The sequence below is a fragment of the Drosophila virilis genome, chromosome X (genome assembly GCF_030788295.1).
Source record: "Drosophila virilis strain 15010-1051.87 chromosome X, Dvir_AGI_RSII-ME, whole genome shotgun sequence".
NCBI lineage: Eukaryota > Metazoa > Arthropoda > Insecta > Diptera > Drosophilidae > Drosophila > Drosophila virilis.
In genome coordinates, this window is record NC_091543.1 from 10,555,206 (window position 1) to 10,576,469 (window position 21,264).

The window sequence follows — 21,264 nt, forward strand, 5'->3', positions numbered from 1 at the left end:
GCGCGCCACATGCCTCATTATCAACAATTGCATATTGTGGCACATTTTACAGTTAATTTTCTGCTTATTTCTGTTTTTCTTTTTGTGTTTTCTTTTTTTTTTTTGTTTTTTGTATTTGTTTTCGATATTCGCCGCGCGTCTCGGCGGCAGCTGCAAGCTTGACGCCATTTTGAAGTGTCTCGAAATGCCAAAGCGGCAATTCTTCAAATCTTAATTAGTACAATATAATTGCGATATATAAATATATATATCTGTATAAATGATGGCCTTACACTCAAATTGGAATATAGATACTCTTTAAATTCAACTTTTGAGAATCCTCATCCAAGCTGTTAGAGCTAGGCAGCTTGATAATTAACATTAGCATTAGCTTGCGGCTAATTTCACCTCCTGGTGATAAATTAAATAACTGCTTGCCAAAAGTTAGGTTAGAACTCTGCTTGGCTAGCTGTGTGCGCGTTGAATCAGCAAGCGAGCGGTTGCCGGTTCAAAGTCTGCAATTTTCTATTGATGTATGCGTTTCTTTTGATATGTTGCAAAAAGTTGTTCCAAAAGTCAATGAATGAAGTTAGTTATAAAGACTGGAGATTATAATTCAAGCTGATTTTTAGATGCAGTGCAAAGCTTACATTTTCAATTACAACTTGCATTAATATTGTTCAACGTGGGCGACGCCGGGTAATTTCTTTTAGCTAGTAACCAAACAAGGATTCGATGTTAACATAATAAGACGCTATTTGTAGAGCAGGATATGATTATTATATGAATAGTTGTTCATTGAAAACGTAAGGATAATCGAGTTGCCATTTGTGATTGATCCTTGCGATAAACATGGCCCGCTTTGCAATACAAAGCGTGAAATTTCGCGCCAAAAAGCGGGCTGTACACGCAGAAGCTGCGTGCGGCAAGGATGTGTTGCGAGGCCGCAGCAGGATGCGTCTATTGCCGCCGCCTCCTGCTGCTGCTGCTGCTGCTGTTGCTGTTGCTGCTGCTGCTGTTGCTGCTGTGAACTGGCTGGCTGGACAGGACACGGCGTCGTCCTGTGACAAAATGTAGGATGCGTGCGGCCTGCTATGTGGCTCAGACTGAGACTGAGACCGAGAGGTGTTGCTTGCGTCTCGCTTGCGCACATGGAGCGGACGCATGCTTACGTTTAAGCTCCGCCCACAAAACGATCGTGCGCATTGTTGTTGTTGCCCAGCACACACGCTCGCTCGCTTGTGTGCGTGTGTGTGTGTGTGTGTGTGTGTGTGTGTGTGCTTCGAGCAGTTGACAATATTGCCTGTGTATGCGAGAAACTCACCACAGCTGCGAAATGCGCTCACACAAACAGCAGCTGCAGCAGCAGCAGCGCCGCAGCGCCGTCGTATGCATTGCAAGTGCGAGTGCGAGCAGCGCCGCCTGCTGTACACAACACGGCCGGCTCTCACGGCGTCGGCGTCGTGCCAGCGAGAGAGAGAGCGAGTGAGTGAGTGAGCAAGAGAGAGCGCGCATTCGCTCTACCCCACGCCAAGTGCTGGGCCGCAATGTAAAATGGTCGTCGTACAGTGGGCGTTGCTCAGCTGCCATCTCGCTCGCTCGTTCGCTCATTCGCTCGCTCGCTCGCTCTCTCGTTCGTTCGTTTGCTGCTCGCCAGCTTTGCCGAATTTGCATAATTTTTTTGTTTGTTCGTTTTGCGTCTTTATGCTTATTGCATATTTTATTCATTACGTTCTGGCGCTTCTCTCGGCCAGCAGCAACGGCTGTTACACACGCTCCCTACGTAACGTGTGATAAGGCATTCGCTGAAGCATTTCGCTCAGCCTCCCCCCCCCCCCCCACACACACACCTACCCACATTCACTCTCACTCAATCTCTGCCAATTGCTGTCATGTTATTTGGTTTGTTTATTTGTTGTGTTTTCTTTTTTTTCGCTGTACTTGTTTTTATCATTAATAACACGGTTTCTATTATTTTCATTTATTAACTTTACTGTTATGCATTTGTTCCGTTTGAGGTGTATCTAGTCTGAAGTTCTTGTCGGAAAATCAAAGAAAACCTTTTGGCATGTTAATATCCCTTAATTTGACACATTTCATCGCACTAAAAACTGCGATTCTTTTCTTTCTTCAACAAACATGTTGATTATTTCTCGTTTATTTTTGGGGCTTTAGTTGTAAACTAACTGAAAAGTCAAGCGATCCTACAATCAATCAATTATAGGGTATTATAGGGAATAAAGCAAACTCTCTTCTAGCTCATATAAATGTGTGCGTGTGTGTGTGCGTGTGTGTGTGCGTGTGTGTGTGTAAAGCATCGCCAAGCTCTGTTCTGATTGCTGCTCCAGTTTCAGTGGCCGACATAAGGCAAACATTGTGGGCAAACACACAAATCTTTAAAGGACGCGGCCGACCAAAGTGCTCCTGCGGGAGATCAACAGCAAAATGCGCTCCCCCCCCTCCACCCCATACACACACACACACACACACACACGCGCGTGCTGGCTTGCTGCTCTTTTTTTATTTGGCATTTTTGGCCACGGCAAAGGACACAACGGGAGCGCAATAAAAATAAAAGTTATTGCGAGGCTGCGTAACGCATTATCCTTGCCTGGCTCCAGACGGCCTAAGACACACACACACACACACACACACACACACACACACAGCGCGACCGCCTGTAACCGGTTTGGCTTGAATTCCACTCACTCTGTTGTTGTTGTTGTTTTTTTTTTTCACTCATTCGACGCTGCGCTCAGTCGCCATTGCCTAATTAACTGAGCACATAGCTGGCGTCGCCGCTGGCGTCGCTGCGCTGCTGTGGTGAGTTGGCCGCGTGCGCGCAGCGACGCTGACCATGGCTCGGCCGACCGTCGTCATTCGATGCCGTCCGACGGCAGGCGACGCACGACGGCAGCATCGAGTGCAACAGTTTTGCTAAATAACTTTTTTTCTTTCATTTTCGTTTCGTTTCGTTTCGTTTTTTATGCTGCTGCTGCTGCTGCTGCTGTCGCTGTCGCTGTCGCTGCCGTCGGCTTTTTGGCAGGATCAGTTGCGCGCGCTCGCACTGCTGCGCTTGGGCGGCCATTTTGTTTCTGGCTTGGCGCGTGGGTGGGCGCAGCAGCAGCAGCAACAGCCATAGACTGAAGAACGACAAGAAAACGGTGTCAAAATGCTTGTCGCGCATTGCAGCCGCCGCTGGCGACAGCCGCGACAGCAACAATAACAACAACAAACTTAGCTAAGCTCGGCTAAGCTTTTACTTAACGTCTGCGTCGCCGTGGTGAACATGCCGCGACGTCGCTGCTGCTGTCGCCGCTGCCGTCGCTGCTGCTGCTCGTTTTAAGAGTGGCAACTTTGTTGCCGGCGCGCGCTCTCCTGCTTGCTGCTTCTTGATTTTTGTCGCATAGCTTTTGCTGTCGCTGTCGCTGTCGCTGCCTCAGCCGCCGTCGACGTCGACGTCGCCGTCATTGCTCTGCTGACAAGTTTGACTTGGACTTGGACTTGTCTGCTGCGATTGTCTTAACCCGGCCCGGCTGTGTTGCCTGCCTGGTGCTTTGACTTGGACACGTTTCGGCCTGCACACGTTCTACACGCTCTGCGTTAACACGTTTCCACGTTTTGCGTTTTGCGTTAAGCGTTTTTTTTTTTTTTTGCCCGTCGCGCCGCCCAATTTCACGCGTCGCGCTCATTTTGTGATTTGTGATTTCGCATTCACAAAACGCCAACTTTTTGTTTTGTTTTTTATATCAGCGAACAGACATAAATCGAAACGTGCGAGCTGCAAAATATTTCAACATCCTTTTCAATCACTTTGACGAGTCGCTGACATTCTGCATTATACGATGCGCCCAGTGTTTCCCAGTGCTCAAGTGCTTCGAAAATAAAATAAAAAAAAAAAAAAACGAAATACAATATAAATCAAAAGCAAAAAAAAAAAACAACAAAATACTATTTTCAAAGGTTTGACATACAAAAAAAAAAAAAAAAAATGAAACCAGAAACAAACAAACCCAATTTTGTGGTTCGAATCCTTGCGTTTTGGCAGCGGCTTCGACGGCGACGCGTCACGGATTATGGAAAAACTATAAGCAATTATTTCGATTAAATTAGAAACTATTGTTTAAAAAACATTTTCAGGCTGGCGAATTTCCTTTATAACAATATTCTATTGGTATTAGTTGTAGCTTTATGGAATAAACCCCCCTTTTAACCAATTCCTGGCATAATCTTTATTTATATTTTTTTAATCCCCACATTAATCTACAACTGGATCTTAAGATCTTTGGGAAGCATCCCGCAAAATAACTGTTAATTGAAGTTGCATTTGTCGTTTTACCTGAAATATTCCCAAATTCATCCTTCTTTCTAAGTGAATCTTAATTCCGGGAACTATTCCTTAGACCATTTCTTTAACTATTCCTTAGACCATTCCTTGGGCTATGCCTTGCACCTATTCAATGGATCTATGCCATGGACATATTCCTAGAAGCTGTTTTTATGCCTTGAAATATTCCTTGGATTATTCCTTGGAGTATTCTTAGACTCTACTTAGACACTACCTTGGAGCTTTCCTGGACTCTTCCTTGGAATTTTCCCTGGAACATTCCTTGGAGCATTCCTTGAAGTATTCCTTGATGCATTCCCTCAAGTATTCCTTGGAGTATTTCTTAGGCTTTCCTTATCTTAATTTCAGGATCCTCTTTAGTTTGCCCTAGCATAATACTATGTAAAAGGCAAAGCCTTGTAGCATGTCGAGAACTCTCAGAGCGAAGTTGGGTAATACCTTGTAATACTTTACCATCTAAACTAAATCGAAACTATTTTGTTTTGCCTTAGTAACAAGTTTGTCTCTGTCATCTTCATTTAATATTCCCAAGCTTAATCCTAAGTCATTTCTTAGTTATCTAAAAGGAATCAGTAAAAAAGGTTTGCCTCAGTGTACAATTTAGAATTTTTCTTATCAACATTGGCAAGCCTTTCTAGCATTCCGAGAGTAAACTATTCGATGGAGTTGTATGTTTTCTTGGCCTGGAGCTATCTAGCAATTGCTTAAGCTTCTAGCTTGTCTCGGCTTAAAGTCTATTCCTATTTCGTGAGTCAAATTCCTATAGCAACTCGAGAAGGAGCCAAAGTAGAGTTGGATTTTTTCTTTCAAGTACTCGAAAGCTCAATAGAACCTTAGGTTTCATATGAAGCTAAGACTCAAACGAAAGCAGCCAGCATTCTGATTAGTTAAAGAACTAAGCTGGTTCATGATGAAAGAACCTGGGAAGTTGGCCAATAGAGCTGCATGGAAAACCCGCATTTAAGGGTCTGGATTCAGTTGTTTTCGGCAAAAGTCTAATCTCGGAAGACACTCGCTTATCACTTCGAATGATGATTAACTATTTGATTATGTGTTAATCTGTTGTCGGCAATTGATGCTGCGATGCTGTGGCTGCATTCATGCGTGAGAAGCTCAGCTGGACAAAAGGTGTAAATCGCATTTCAAAATATGCAAATTAACAGCTGCATTTGCGGACTGCATTATGCCAACTGCCATTTGCACGTATTTACTAAATAGTTGTGTCTCTGCCTGTCATGGGAACAAGACGGAGTCTCTCTCTCTCTCTCTCTCTCTCTCTCTCTCCCTCTCTGTTTGTATATATCATTTACATTTGTCAAATCAAATTTGACAGCTGTGGAAAACATAATATGCCCCCAAGTCAAAGCCAAAGCCAAAGCCATAGTCATAGCCGAAGCGAAAGCCAGTTCCGCGGCCTAGGGGCCGGTTTGCATTGGGGCAAAACAGAATCGTGTGTCTAGACGTGTGGCAAGAACTTGATTGGCTTTGTCCGGGGGTACGCAACGTGTTACTCGAACTATGCGTTACGCTCAGTTCGCCTTGAGCATGAGCTGGTTTTGTTTGCAATTTTTCTGCTCGATTTCTGAACAAGTACCAAGTAGTGCCACGTTGGGCGCCACACGAGCCTGCACTGGGTTCATGGCCATCTCTTAATTTCTTGTGTTTACTCTGATTCTTATCACAGCCTACCTATGTCAAAATAGTCACGTTTGGCGTCACCTTAGTTGATGCTCATTTTTAAATTCCTTGTGTCTGATTTTGATCACAACCTACCTATGTCCAAATAGTCACACGATGGGCTCCACACGAGGCTGCCCCTTAACCATGCTTTTTCATTCTCATTCCATACATTCTTCTATCAATTTGGGGCTAAGCATAAAGCAGACTGTTTAACTCAGTTTTTCTAACGCAACCCACCTTTTTCCGAGTAAATCCAGATATGTGGCCTCAGATGGCGCACCCTCGGCCAACCCAAGGTCCTCATATTTGTTATCGTTATCATTTCATATTTTTAACAATGCTGCAGCAAGTTGAGCGCAACGCAGCCTGGCTGCATAGTTAGTCGCGCCCCACGTTGGGCGCCAGTCGCCAAGGATTTACTATTATTGTGTCCCCGGTGCGCTGCACACTCGCTACTAGCAATACCGTTGGGTATCAATGGTTCGGCGCATTGGAAATGCCATGACTTATTAAGGCTTAAACGGGGTCCGGCACTCGGCGAAGTGGTCCGGAGAGTGCCCCGTAATAGAGAAGCATCTACTACTGCACTTCTCTCGGCATTATGTTGGCATTGAAATAATTGTGAGCTGTTAAGCGGAGTAGCAAACGCGGCTAAGCGACGAGGGGGCAGGGACCAGGGTGCAGGGTGCAGGGTGCAGGGAACGCTGTAGAACGAGGTCAAAGTCGAGAGTTGAGTATTGGGAATCGGTAAATGGGAGTCGGCAGTTTCTATTATAAAATGCAGAGTGTTGTGCGCCATGGAACGTAGCTCCATTGTTATTATTATTGTTTGTTGTTGCTGTTGTTGTTGTTGTTGTTGTTATTACCGGCGGAAGAATGGAATTGCCGTTGGATGGATGCTTTTTACTTTAAGAGCTGGGCTGCATTTATCGGGGGTTGAAAGGCTGAGAACGTCGTCGCGCACTTAACTAAAATATATAAACAGGACAGAGAGGACGGACGCAGTCCTTGTTGTGCCTGTTGTTGTTGTTGTTTTCTATCGTATCTATCGACGACTGACTAACGCGCCAGCTGACGCCCCGTATGCCCAAGGCATCCCTTGCTGCTGATAGAGTGGATAGAGGGACGGAGAGCGAGGAGGTGGGCACAGAATCGACAGAGAACTTCAACTGAGTTTCATTTACAGCGCACGCAATTTTGTATCTATAGAAAACACTCGATTGTTGTTGTTGTTGTTGTTGTTGTTGTCGGTGGTTGCTATTGCCAGAGGGTTGGGGTACGGGGGTTGGTTGCCGCTTGTGGGCTTGCTGCTGATTTTCCAACGTGTTGTAATCCCATTTGCAGGATTGCGGATTCAGGAATCAATTACGAATTTAATTTATAACAGCGCGCCGTCGTGCACAGGAAGCAAGAAATTTAGAGAGGCCAGCAGGGAAGTGGGTGGAAGGGGGTGGGGGGGCGGGTGGCGGTCGGCTGATCATATTGATTTTGCTCAAGTGCTTGAGGGATGTATGCGGGGGGCGACAAGCTTCCAAGTACTTTATTCAGCTCTTAAAAGCTGTCAAGTCAATGCAGCATTCAACTAAAGAAACTTGCCCCAACGAGTGGCAGAGGAAGAGAGAGAAGGAGACTGAGGGGCAGAGTAAATGAGCGAGAGGGGTGGGCTGGATGACTTTGGCAAGTCAACAGCAGCAGCAGCAGCCGAGTCTGGCAATGTCAGGTGCGCAATTTCAAACCGTTCTCTGCACTTCTCACCCACGAGAAGGCCCCATAGTGCCCCATAGCGCCCCACTGTCTGCCCAGCTTCTCGTGCTCCTCGCTCTGTCGAAAACCAAGTCAAAATTCTTTTTTATTTCTTTCACATTGTTCAAATGATTTCGGCTACAAAAGTTGTGCTTCAGCCGTTCGCCTTCCCCGCTTTCAGCTTCATCTGCATAATGTATACAACAATTTTTTATTTTATTCGTCTAACAATTTGGCGCATTTTCACGCTATTTTGTTTGTTTTTCTATTTATTTTCTCCGATCTTTTTTTTTCGTTTTGCATTGCTTTAATTGCTGTGCAAATTTGGAGGAAGCCTTGCGAAAAAGTTGCATTCGCACTGTGGGTAAGCTTCAAGTGAAATGTTCTTAAAGCTCTCAAGTCACAGCTCGATTCATAATTGAAAGCTTTTATTGATATTTTCTCATCTAATTGAATACATATAATTAGACGCGAAGCTTTCAGACTTTCAAAATTGCCTAAAAGCTTTAAGTTTCTATCGAAACTTTTCGAATATTCACCAGCCCCTTGTAAAACATATATATAGATAAGTATTAGGGAGCATTTAGTTCTTCTTTAATATTATTAAATTAAAGCTTTAAGCATAGTTTAATAACAAGAGAATATCTGTAACCACTTCAATATACAGCTTCTTTATGATCGAAAGCCTTAACATTAGTTGAATAATATTAGTTTAAAGCTTTGTAATAAAGGCTTGATATTCTTAAGCTCAATTGCTGAAGTGGTCATCCTAAAGCTTTATTTTTCGATGCTTTAATATTTTGGCAGAGCTTTATGCATAAAAATAGCTGCACGTTTTCAAAAAGCTTTAAGCACTGTTTCCAGCGTGGACACTTTTTGTGCTGAGTCATCGCGAATGACTCCGACAGCATCACTTGGCATCACTTAATACAATATCCATAATGGCCAAGGAGTAGCTGCTGCTACAATGACAACCCCCCCCCCCCCCCCTCCAAGCCTCCACCGCCCACTCTCGATAATGTTGGGTGGGAGGGGGTAGGGGAGATTTGGGCTGGACTGTTGTGTCGCCGCAGACAAAAGTGAATTCCAATTTCAATTCGCAAGTGCGAGCCACGTCCAAGAAGCCATTGTGCGAGCGTTGGCAGCCAGCAAACCCACCACCCACCACGCACCACCCAGCGAAACCCACCTCAGCTCACACTGGCCCCCACTCTCTCTGTCTCTTTCTTGCTGCTTCTCTCTCTTGCTGCGTCTCTTTCTGTTGCGCAGGCTGACTTTTACATTAATGAGCATGTTTTTATTTATAAGTGTTTTTTTTTTTTCTTTTCTTCTTTTCTTTTCTTTAGAGCTCTATTCTTTCTTTTCTTTTCTATTGCTTTAGATTTGATGCTTTTGTTTGCATTTCTGCTTGGTTGCTGGAGGGAGGACGGGGCGAGGGGGGGGGGCACCTTCCCTGCTGTATTTACATTTATGCGCACAGTTTGACATTTTCTTGTCCTTATGGCACGCACGATTTCATTTGATGTGCCCGCTGGCGCGTCCTTTTCGTGCCGGACCTCTTCGGTCACTCTCAATTTGTTGATTGCAAAATCCTCCTCTCTCTCCTGCACCCCTCAGTTCTGCTGCACCTCTGCCCACCACCCACCACACTGTTGATGATCTGCAGTATTGTGCGACTGGCTGGCCGAAAATTCAACACGCAAAGCTCTGGCTGGGTGTGGGGACTGTGGTGGGTTTGCCCTAACGGTTCCTTGCTGTTTGCCTTGTTTACAATCGCACCTCGGCAGCTGGCGTTTGGGTCTGTTGACCCGTAGAGGGCGCCACTCTGCTGCTGTGCCATAATTGCTAAGAGCGTCGTCCGCCCGGCGCCTTTTTTATGGCACCTACCGGCTGCCTATGCCCTGCCTCGCAGCACCTCCCCAAACACACCTTCGCCTAGTCGAATGCAGGCAAATAAACTTTACACACGCACACACGCGCACACACACGCACAGCTGCACTTCTGAGAGTTTTTGCTATTTCGTTTTTTTTTTTTTTTATTTTTCATATATATATGTATAATGAGTGCGGTCAGTGTTGAAGTTGGTCGAGGGGCGAGGCATTGGAGGGGGTTGGTTGGCAGACTTTGCTTTGATTTTAGTTTGTTTCTCACTTTTCTCTGGCGTTGTTTGTGTTTTTTGCATATTAAATGAAAACTTTTGCTTTTTAGCGCATCATAAAAAAGTTGTCCGGGGTTCAGGTGTCGTGTTTTCATTTACACCTACTTCAGGTTGTTCTTGTTGTTGTTGTTGTGATTGTTGCTGCAACTTTTGGTTAGCCACAAGAAATCTTTGTCAATAAGCAATTAAAGAATTTAATTTGTTAGCTCCTTCCCTCTCAAACGGAAGATATGCTGGGGCTAAGGAAGCTGCCACAGGTCTAGCCCAATGCTTTTTATTTAAGCTCGCCAAAGAGAACACAGTTCGAGTGTATGAAGAGCAACAGATTCGGATCTAGAGAGCCAAAAAGCTCCGAAAGATTTCACTTACTTTAACTGAAGAAGCTTTTACAGCTTTAAGTAGCAAAAAGAGCTTTAAGGATCACTTTGTGAGAGATCACAAAGAGGGTTGAAACGGCTGAAACGGAAAATTCTATAAAGGAAAAAAGATTCCACGCACGACTGTGGAAAACAGGCGGAAAACTTCGTACACAATATGTGCAGAAAATTTATGAAAATGTATCTCAGGCATGCTGCAGCCCTTTTTGGGCTTTGGTTAACGAACTTTGCAGCTGCGAATTTCAAAAATATGACTCCAATGGCAAACCGAGATTCCATATCAATTCACAACAAGTTATTTTGCAGCACAGTTTTGGTTTGCCGTAAGGCAACAAATTAAATTTATATTTCATTTAATTAATTAAGCTATTAATAAAGCGCATTTTTATTGTGCAAAAGAATTCTGGATCGGAAAAATGCATAAAAAAATGCGTTGGAAAATCGGTTTTAAAAACCGAAATTGAAGGAATTAAAAAACCGACCAAATGGAAGCTGCCAAAGGGAGCAATTCTTTGGGTACATACATATGTCTATTATATATGTGTATATATATCTCTATGTATGTCTATTGTATATGTGTATATGTATGTGCATATATGTAAAATATTTGGCACAATCTTGCTTGATGGCTTTGCACCCGCCCTTTTGGCCTCAGCTCTAGCTCCGAGTGTGTGTGCTAGTGTGTGTGTGTGTGTGTGTGTGTGTGACAGGATACGCCATTTGTTACAGCAGTTGCTCAGACACACACACACACACACACACACACACACACAAAGGCAGATAGATAGACAGACAGACAGCGCATACGTAGGCGACTTCTTGGCGTCTGCAGCGTGAAGGGGGCGTGGGCGTGGGCGTGGGCTGCTGTTGTGACAGAGACAACGCACAGCCAAAGACCCAAAGAGAATTCTTCCACTGTATGTGTGTGTGTGTGTGTGTGTGTGTGTGTGTGTGTGTGTGTGTGTGTGTGTGTGTGTGTGTGGTGTCGGGAATATTGTCAAGTGTTGTTGCTGCCTCTGCCGCTGCTGCTGCTGCTGCTGCTGCTGTCGCTTGTCGGTGTGAATCTTGTGTACTTTGGCCACTCCTTTGGCTGACGCCCAGCTAACTCTACTCCACTCTACTCCCGTTCCCCGCCCCCCCACTTTCTGTTCTGCCCAGTCGCTTGTTTCAGCCCCATTCGCCTGCGTCTTGGCCAATCGCTTGTGTAAACAATTTGCCACTCCCGCCTGTGTGTGTGTGTGTGTGTGTGTGTGTGTGTGTGTGTGCCCTATACAAACAGCCGAGTGGAGTTTTTCACACAAAAAGTGTTGGCTGCCCAGTCGCCTACTTCCCCCCGGCCCGCCATCCCTCCGGCCGCCCCTCCACAGCCACACTTCAATGCAGTGCGATTATTCATATTGCAGCTTGTGCTTTGCCATCCATTTATCTTGCCACATTGTGTGGCACAGCCAGCACACCCAGCCCTCTCTTTCCGCCCCCCTCGTCGTCGCACGAACCGTTGTTGTTGCGCCGTTTCGCTTGTGGCGCAGCGCGCCAAACGCTTTTGTGTGTTTAATTGCTTGTGAAGAGCGCTTTTCAATGGAAACTGCAGCCCAAAAAGAAAGGAAAGAAAAACGTGCAAAATGGCAAATACCAAAAAAAAAAAACAAAAAAAAAGAAGAAAATACGCTAGAAAATATGAAGAAAAGCTGCAAAGCAAGGAAAACTCGCGGAAATATATCACGACATTTTGCAGTTGGGCCTAAACTTTGTGTCACCCTCCTACCCCACTCTCTCACACCAACCCACGCCCCCCCCCCCCACCCCCTTCCCGCGCTACACCTGCTGACAACATGCAGGCACCAGGCACATAGCCTGCATTCGCTTCTCCATTTTTTAGCACTAATTAAAACAAAATCAACTGAAAAGTTTGCTTAATTCAATTTTCATATGCTGTGTGTGTGTGTGTGTGTGTGTGTGTGTGTGTGTGTGTGTGTGTGTGTGTGTGTGTTTTGTCTGGTGTTAAGGAACTTGCCAATATGCTTAGTACAAGTCCAATGCCACATCGACGCTTAAATACCCTGTATTGAATGCATTCTAATTAGCTGCAAAATAACTTTTACTTAAGAGCTGTAAAAGTTCAAACTCAATTTCAAATATTTCAAATATATTTTACCTTTCGGGCAGTCAGTTAATGGGAGTAGATGGAAACCCGCCTAGCCGGACTATGCCCGCAAGTGCAATTTACACTTCTTTGGCGCTAGAACACATTGAGAATTACAAGCGGCAAGTAAAGAACTCTAAAGGCACAGATTGTTGTTGTGCGGCAAAGCACGCACAGACAGATATGCAGATCATAATTGTGCCTCAAGATGTGCAGCTGGATCAGCTTTAGCTTTTAAATAAGTCATGTTTCATAAATGTTTGAATATGAAGGCCTGAGGCTTGCGTAGCTTTAACTTGTTGCGAATTACAACGACCATGCTGAAGGCACGTTTAACATTTAACATTTTGTTTGTTATATAAATATTTTAGTTTAACTGAAATTTTGTTACTTAAATATGACATTTTGCCTAGTTGGGCATGTTGTAAGGCTCCAATACTCCAATCGACTGCCCGCACTGATATGCCCGTCAGCATACCCTGCAGAAAAAATAAGCATCAGGCAGCAGCTCGGAATGCACTTTGTTTTTCACACATTGCCCTAACTGATTAACTTTTGTGTGAGCTGCAAAAAGAAACAACAACAACAACAACAACAGCAGCAGCAGTTGCGGCTACAAAGCTGCTGCATGCGTGAGCTTTGCACAGTTAAATAAACACACACACACATGCACACACACACGCACACAGATGCACGCAGCAGGCAGCGCAAACAACGAATGTGTCGACGTCTGTGCTGCAATGTCTGTGCCTGTGCCTGTGTGTGTGTGTGATAGACAGGCGTGAAGTTAATTAAACAATAAATATACACACACACACACACACACAGACACGCATTAAGCGAGAGAGAGAGAGAGAGAGCGAGCGAGAGCGAGAGAGAGAGCGGGCGAGCGAGTTGGCGTTTAAAATGGCGAAAAACTACGGACTACACTTGGCAGCTCCTGGCGTGAAATTCAACACAACACCAGTACGTGTGTGTGTGTGTGTGTGTGTGTGTGTGTGCACACATATGCAACAGTGTTGTTGCCCGTTTCGCTGTAATTGAGCAATTGCCGTTGCTGGCGGCCTTTTTGCCGGCAGTTGCCAATTTGCTTGGCGCTCAAAAGTAGGCAACAGCAAAGCCCAAAAGCCAAAGAGAGCTGTGCGTATGTGTGTGTGTGTGTGTGTGTGTGCAAAAGTAATTCGTGTGAAAGGCACAAAGGCAATGCGCAGAAATGAAGTAACAATATCTAAAAGAAAATTAATTTAAAATTTACTTAAAAACTTTGTTGTTAATTGCATTAATTTTTCGCAGCATCGGGCAGATATTGCTTTATCGCTTTATGTACAGGGTATGCCGAGGCCAGGCCTTGTCAAATGGGGCTGGGGTCAGGTGTTGCCATGCAATTGGTCTAATTGGATTTTCCAAATAGAATAATAAAGCAATATATGCACATAATCTTCAGCAGAGCGAAGCTTAACTAAACTGGCAGCCATGTGCATTAGATTGCTGCTGAGAATTTTCAGCTCAGGTGCACTTGAACAGCTGCCACAGCCACACCTGAGAGGTTCGTTGCAAGCCAACAGTAAATAAGACAAGAAAGTTTCAACATTCTGGCAGACTTGTGGCCCAGAAGAGCTTTTCCAGCTGACGTTGATTACAGCTTAAGCCGATTCGACCTGAGTTGGGCGAACATTCAAATACTTTCTCATACAAAAACTCAGCTATATCAGAGAGTGTTAGCAGCATAACTTGAAAACTAAAATATCTGAAGAGAAGCTTTCATATAGCCCTCGGATTCGGTTGGAAGAAAACATCTAAGACGTTAGCTGAGAGATGAGAGAATGGAAGAAAGAAACGGATAGAACAAGGAAGAGAAGAAGAGAGAGAGAGAGAGAGGCTTTTGCCATTTGAACTCTGCCAATGTGGCGCCTGAAATTGAACGTGGTCAACCGAATTCGATTTGAAAGATTTGACGATTATAACAGTCGGTGCCTTGAACCCAACTCCCTGGGGAGTCCCCCCTTGGGGGTCCTCCACTTTTGACGACAAGTCCTTCGGTCTATGTAAATGCAGGGATTTCTATCCAATCGTCTGTCGTGTGTTTGCGAGTGTGTGTGTGTGTGTTTGGCTTGACACCCCACATAAAACGACTGCACACACACACACACACACACACACACACACGCACAGTTATTCTGTCTGTGTTTACATAGGGCTAGACATTTATAACGGCGCTTTTGTTGCCGATTCCTGTGTGTTTACATAAGAACTGCTCAAAATGTACTCGAATCACACACACACACACACACACACACGCACACACACATATGTATATATAGATATATATGTATGTGCTCTGTGTACGAGCTTTCATTGTTTTTGACAGCGTGAAATTCAAGTTTATGCTAATTTTATTGATTGCCATTTACCCAGGGCAGCAGTCGGCAATGGCAGACGAAAGTGGGCGTGGCCACATAAGCCATATAATAGACTAACCAACTAGTCAGGGGGCCGGGGACATGGCTTTCCGGGCAAATCTCAACCGAAACGCCGCACAGGCAGCCGAGTTACAAGAGCTTGGCCGAAAGTCGAGCACGGGATGCTCAAAGCAAATGGGCGAATATGTTGTTTATTATTTACACGCACACACAGACACACACACACACACACACAGACAGACGGGCAGACAGACAGACAGACACACGCGCCAGTCAAAGTGTTAACCCATTCGTCGTCACCTTTTTGCCCCCAACATATTTGGATAATTTAACGCGCGCCGCTTGTAAATTTTCACACACACACACACACACACACACACACGCAAATACACGTGCAACTAAACCATGTTAAGCAAATAAACATGCCCACACATACACACACACACACACAAGCAAAGCCTGTGCTAGAGCGAGATAGAGAGCAAGAGCGACCCCCACGGGGAAGGCAGCCAGTCAAATAAACGCCGTCAAATAAAGTTTTTCAGATAATTATGAGGCAGCCAGCAGCAGCGTCGTGTCTGCCTCGCGTATGTGTGTGTGTGTGTGCGTGTGTGTGTGTGTGTGTGTGTGTGTGGTTAGTGTGTTTGTGCACACATAAACTTTTAATTAGCTACAAAGCGCCAACAAAAAATCAGACGAAATTTTCGATGCGCGCCTCTTCTTCTACAATGTGGACCCACACAGCGCCCAGCCAGAGCGAGAGAGCTAGCACCGAGAACTGAGCGCACTCAAATGCTACGCTCACTCGCTCTCGCGCGCTGCAGATGCTGTGGTGTAAGCTTACTCAACACACCACAGCAGCAGCAGCAAGCAGCAGCAAGCAGCGGCAGCGGCAGCAGAGAGCACACTAATCAATATACAAACAAGAGGGCAGAGAGTGAGCAGCAGCAGAATTTTTGGCCCAGGCGTCAGTCGGCATTTTGGTTGGTTGTTTTTTAACACCTTGTGCAGCACTTTTCGAGCATTTTGCTGCGTTAATGAAAAGCCGTTAATATTCAGAGTTGCTTTTATGCTAGCCCAATTGGACTTTTGATTACATTTGCTGCGACACATGCATATGCGTGTGTGTATTTGCGTTTGTTGTTGCTGTTGCTTTTGCTTTTGCTGTTGCTTTTGTTTTTGCTTTTATTAGCCTTGCCCATTTGACCAAAAGCTGCTCTTATATTGGCGTCCAACTAATCGCCTTTCACTTTACACACCGCCCCAACAACAACAGTAACAACAACAACAACAACGCGTCGCAACACTCTCAGCTTTGGCTGCCGAGCAGCATCCTCATTGTCTTTTCTTCACCACAGCAACAACGTTGACGCTGGCGTCGCTGCTGCTGTAATTTTTCACACCACACACACAACGTGCTTACATATACATGTATATATCGATATATATATATACATATATATATATATGTATATATGTATATGTACACATGCATGCAAAGAAATGTTGTCACCTCTTACAGCTACAGCTACAGCTACAGCTACAACGGCACCACGACGTCGCGCCATTTCACTCGCACACACGTGACGTGCCTGGGGACGGCGCAGAGGAGTTAACATTGCCGCCGCCATTGTGAGGTGTGGTGTTAACTAGCTGGCGCGTCGCTCTATGTGCGTGTGCCTCTGTGTGTGTGTGTGTGTGTGTGTGTGTGTATTTGTGGTTAAACTTGTCACACAAGCTGAGCAGTGCTCAACAGCAACAACAACAACAGCAACAACAACAACAACAACAATGAGAGCAGCCTGTCGGGTAGCAAGTTCAACGTCGTCGCCGTCGTCGTCGTCGTCGTTGTCGATGTCGATGTCGTTGCGCTTGTCGTCTTTGTCTTGCGCACAGGCAGCGCCCATAGTGCCAGCCAGCTCTCACACACACAGCTTGTATTATTGTATGTGTATGTGTGCGTGTGTGAAAACGTGTGACAAAATACATTTGCGTTGCCGTTTTTGCTTTTTGGCGCCGTCGCCGCTGCGAAAGCTTCTTTGTCTGCTGCTGCTGCTGGTGCTGCTGTCTGTGTGCGTGTGTGTGTCTTCTGCTTGAGCTTTGCCTTTCATTTGCACGCCTCGTCTCTGGCCGTCTCGCTCACACCCACGCCCACCGCCACTGGCCGTGTTTGCGCAAACTTAGCGTCAAGTTTGTCACACGCGCGCCAAGCGGCACCTATTCCTGTCCAGCTTTTGTTGTTGCTCTTCTTTTTGCTCGGCTTTTTCGCACTTGCGAATTTGTGCGCTGCTTAGGCGACGTCGCCGCGGCTCCTCTCGCTGCATAAATCTACCGTATTTACAATTATGGAGCGCATAAAAGCTGCCAAAGCGTCTAAAGGCGCGTTTAACTTGGAAAGCGAGCGGACGCTTCTAATCCGTAGCCTATGTGCCCAGCTACCCCCTTCAGCGTCCCGCTCCCTAGCCACTAGAGTGTGTGCTTGTTAATTGTATTTGTTTTAAGCAGCTCAAAGAAATTCGTGAAATATGCAAATTCTTTTCGCCTCTGGCATCACTTAAAGCTCCAGCAGCTATTCTCAAGACAACGAAAGCTTAAAGCGCGGCTTAAAGCTCATGTATTTTGTGTTACATTCGTATTGCATCAAAGCTTAGGATTAATCTCTCGTGAAGCTTCTCAAAAGCTTTCTTAAACCACTTATAAATATAAAAATTGATATATATTTTATCTCTTAAAGCTTGATATCAATTCTGAGCAGAGCTTTTGTCGCTGCTCACAGCGCGCCTTGCAAAAGCTTTTGCTCTAAAATTGCCTGCGATCGTGCTGTACTCTGCCTCGTTCTCCCTCTCTCTCTCTACCGCTCACACTCGATTTAAGCTTTCTTCACATTCTGATCAGATTTAAGGTCAGTGTAGGTCAAATCAGCACGCGCTGCTTCCCAATTTGTTTGTGCCTCCGCTCTCCACTCTCCGCTCTCCGCTCTCCACTCTCCACTCTGTTTGCTTTATCTCCTTTGCCTTTTATCGCATTTACTGTGCTTTGCTCACCTACCCACCAGGCCCAGCTCAACTCCCCACACTCCCCTCTGCGCGCCACATTTATCAAAGCCTGCCGCCAGCCCGCCCCCTTGCGGCCGCCCTTCGCCGACGGGCCATCAAAACATTTGACCGTTCAAGCGCATTTTTCGCTTGCGCGTCATTTGTCAACTTGGCCGTTACCCCCCGCTCCCCGCTCCCCGCCCACACCCATCATCCAGCCCAGCGCCCAGTCCGGCGCGCCAACAGCTTTTCATTCGTATGTTATTTTTTTGTTGGGATATTTTTGATTTACTACACTCGGGCATTTTCTTTTGCTCTCATTTTGAGCCATTTTTCTGGCGCGCTGCACTTTTGGTGTCAGCTGCCTTGTTACTTCTAACACGCTTCATGCTGCTTGTCACACGCCGCTGCCGACGCCGGCGCTGCTGCCGCTGGTTGGTTTGTCACAGTCGTCTTGTTTGTGTGTGCACACACACACACACACACACACACACACACATGCACACAAGCGCGCACACATACGCAAGCGTCAACTCAACACTTTGGTTTTTGATTTTCTTATTGGAATCGCGCTCTCTGGTGTCGTCTCAGTCTGCCCTGCTCTCACACCCAAAAGCGAACTAAGCGCACACACACACACACGCACGCATGCACACATGCACACGAGCAGCCACTGACGAACCAAGCCGACTCACTCGCACGCTCAGCCAGCCCGCCAACAAACTCAACACACTGCGCGCTCTCGCTCTCGCACACTCAACACACGCCTGCTACTCGCCAAGCGCGTCGACTGCGCAGCCAGCAGCAGCGACAGCGACAGCAACAGCGACAGCGACAGCGACAGCATTCGTGTTGTCTTCGGGGGTTGCGCTGCCCGCGTCCGTCTGTGTATTTACCAGTTTGGAAGCGACCGGCGTGTAGTTCGTATCGGCGTCGTCGTTGCCCGTTTCTGTTGCCCAGCCGTGTCTGTGTATTGTTGTCGTCGTGCCGTTGCTACAAATTGTTTTTGTTTTTTTTTTTTTGCACTCCCGTCGCATTTGTTTATAACAAATAAAAGGAGCAGCAGCTGCAGCAGCCGCAGCAGCCAGCAGCAGCAGCTATTGCCAATAGGCTCGCGTCGCGTCGTCGTCGTCGCCGTTGCCGCTGCCAATAAACGACGCGTTGACGTTTTGCCGCCGCCAAAACAACAGAACAACAATTAGCAGCAGCAATAACAATATTTATATATATTTTTTTGAACAACAACAACAACAATTTTTTTTGTCTCTGGGCAGCAAAAACAACAAAGCTGTTGACCAAAAAAAGTATTGCAAAGCATAAGAAAAGAAACAAATATGATGTGCATGTGTGTGTGTGTGTGTGTGTAAAAAGCTAAACAAACAACAGCAACAACAACAACAACAACAACAACAACTGCAACAACAACAACAACTAGAAGTACCTGCCGAAAAAGAGCAACAGATTAATAAATTAATGAAATTTTCCGCGTGACGCACATGTTGATGAAATTGTAATGTAATGAGATACGACGTCCAGGAGCTGCTACTTCATCAGTCTGCTGAGGATCCATTCGCCAGGTTCGCAAATGGGATGGCATATCATCCATTTCTGCAGCTCTCGCAAAGACCCACTGACTTCAGCGTCTCGTCGCTGTTGACGGCGGGCAGCAACAGCAACAGCAACAACAACAACAACAACAGCAACAGCAACAACAACAGCAGCAGCAACAACAACAACAACAACAGCAACAACAACAACAACAGCAGCAGCAACAGCTCAGCAGCCGCACAGGCGCTCGGCTCGCCAGGCTCGGGCGGCGCGGGCAATTATCGCAGCTCGCCGTCGCAGCTTTCGCCGCAGAGCAATCACAGCAACAACAACAACAACAACAACAACAATAATAATAATAATAATAACAACAACAACAACAAAAATCACTTGAACACCACCGAACAAGCATTGAGCGGCAGCCAGGCGAACACGCCCACGCCCACTCCGCCACCACCGCCGCCCACTGCTGGAGCTGGAGTTGGAGTTGGAGCTGGAGCGCCGCCGCTGCCGCCGCCGCCGCCGTCGTCGTCATCGTCCTGCACATTACCCGCGCACCATTCGCCCAGCATTGCGACGGGCGCACAACCGCCGCCACACCCACATCCACACCCACACCCACACTCACAGCAACCACCTGCAGGTGCACTGCATTCACATCCGCCGCCGCCGCCGCCGCCTCCCCAGCAGCAGCAGCAGCAGCATTTGGGAGCGCAGCAGCAGCAGCAACAGCAACCGCCGCCGCCGCCGTATTTTCCGGCCGCAGCGCTAGCCGCGCTGGCCGGCAGTCCGGCGGGGCCGCATCATCCGGGCCTGTATAGCGCCGCTGGGGGTTTGCGTTTCCCGCCGCATCCAGCGCATCCGCACGCCCATCATCCGCTGGGCACCGCCTACACCACCGCCGAGGACGTGGTGCTCGCATCGGCTGTTGCCCATCAGCTGCATCCGGCGATGCGGCCGCTGCGCGCCCTCCAGCCCGAGGACGATGGCGTCGTCGATGATCCCAAGGTTACGCTCGAGGGCAAGGATCTATGGGAGAAGTTTCATAAGCTCGGCACCGAAATGGTCATCACCAAAAGCGGCAGGTAAGCGCATCGCTCAGCTCTTACGTGATTTTCATATAATCCAAGATTCCATTTGGGGATTATGTAGTGGAAGGTTCCATACGGAATAACGTAGTGAAAGCTTCTCATCGAGATTACGTAGTGGAAGAATTCTATTCGGACTCGCGTAGTGAAAGCTTTTACTCGAGATTATGTTGTCTCGGGATTATGTAGTGAAAGCTTCTAATCGGGATTACGTAAGTGGGAGATTCCATTCGGGATTACGTAGCAGAAGATTCCACTCTCGATTACGTCGTGGAAGATTCCATTCGCGATTACGTAGTGAAAGCTTTTCTTCGAGATTACGTAGTGGAAGATTCCATTCGCGATTACGTAGATTCCATTTGGGATTGCGTAGTGGAAGATTCCACACGAAATTTTATAGTAGAAGATTACGTAGTGGAAGATTCCACTCTCGCCTACGTGGTGGAAGGCCTTCCTTATGCTCCTTGGAAAGCATGGGGCCTTATTTTGAGGCAATCTTGTTGCGACATAAATTTAATTATTAGCTTTTGTGAAAGTCTTGTTGGGATTGGCCAAAGGAAACAGCAAGAGCGTTACTCAAACCTTTTTTCTTTGAGTTCCTTTACGCTACTCGATCTGCCATCAAGAAAGCCTTTCTACCAGCTTACAGTTCATATAGAATGTATAACTTTATTTGGAGACTTGTTATCCCTCATTTTTTTGACTAGTTCCAATGTCCATGGAATAATTATTCCAGTTCCAATT

At 46.3% G+C, this 21,264-nt stretch overlaps 1 protein-coding gene across 5 annotated transcripts in view; it reads left to right on the forward strand.

The window, feature by feature from the left end:
- Nucleotides 1-3,078: 3,078 nt before the first annotated feature.
- bi (T-box transcription factor bifid) overlaps nt 3,079-21,264 on the forward strand; it is a 110,714-nt gene continuing 92,528 nt past the window's right edge. For 2 of the 5 annotated variants that reach the window (XM_070208041.1, XM_070208044.1), the window contains exons 1-2: nt 3,079-3,942; nt 19,159-20,517. In XM_070208041.1, coding sequence (XP_070064142.1) covers nt 19,403-20,517 — 1,115 coding nt within the window. In that variant the 5' untranslated portion in view covers nt 3,079-3,942; nt 19,159-19,402. Of the gene's footprint in view, nt 3,943-18,338; nt 20,518-21,264 lie in introns of those variants that run through there. The other 3 variants (XM_070208052.1, XM_070208054.1, XM_002057154.4) reach the window with 3 other exon arrangements.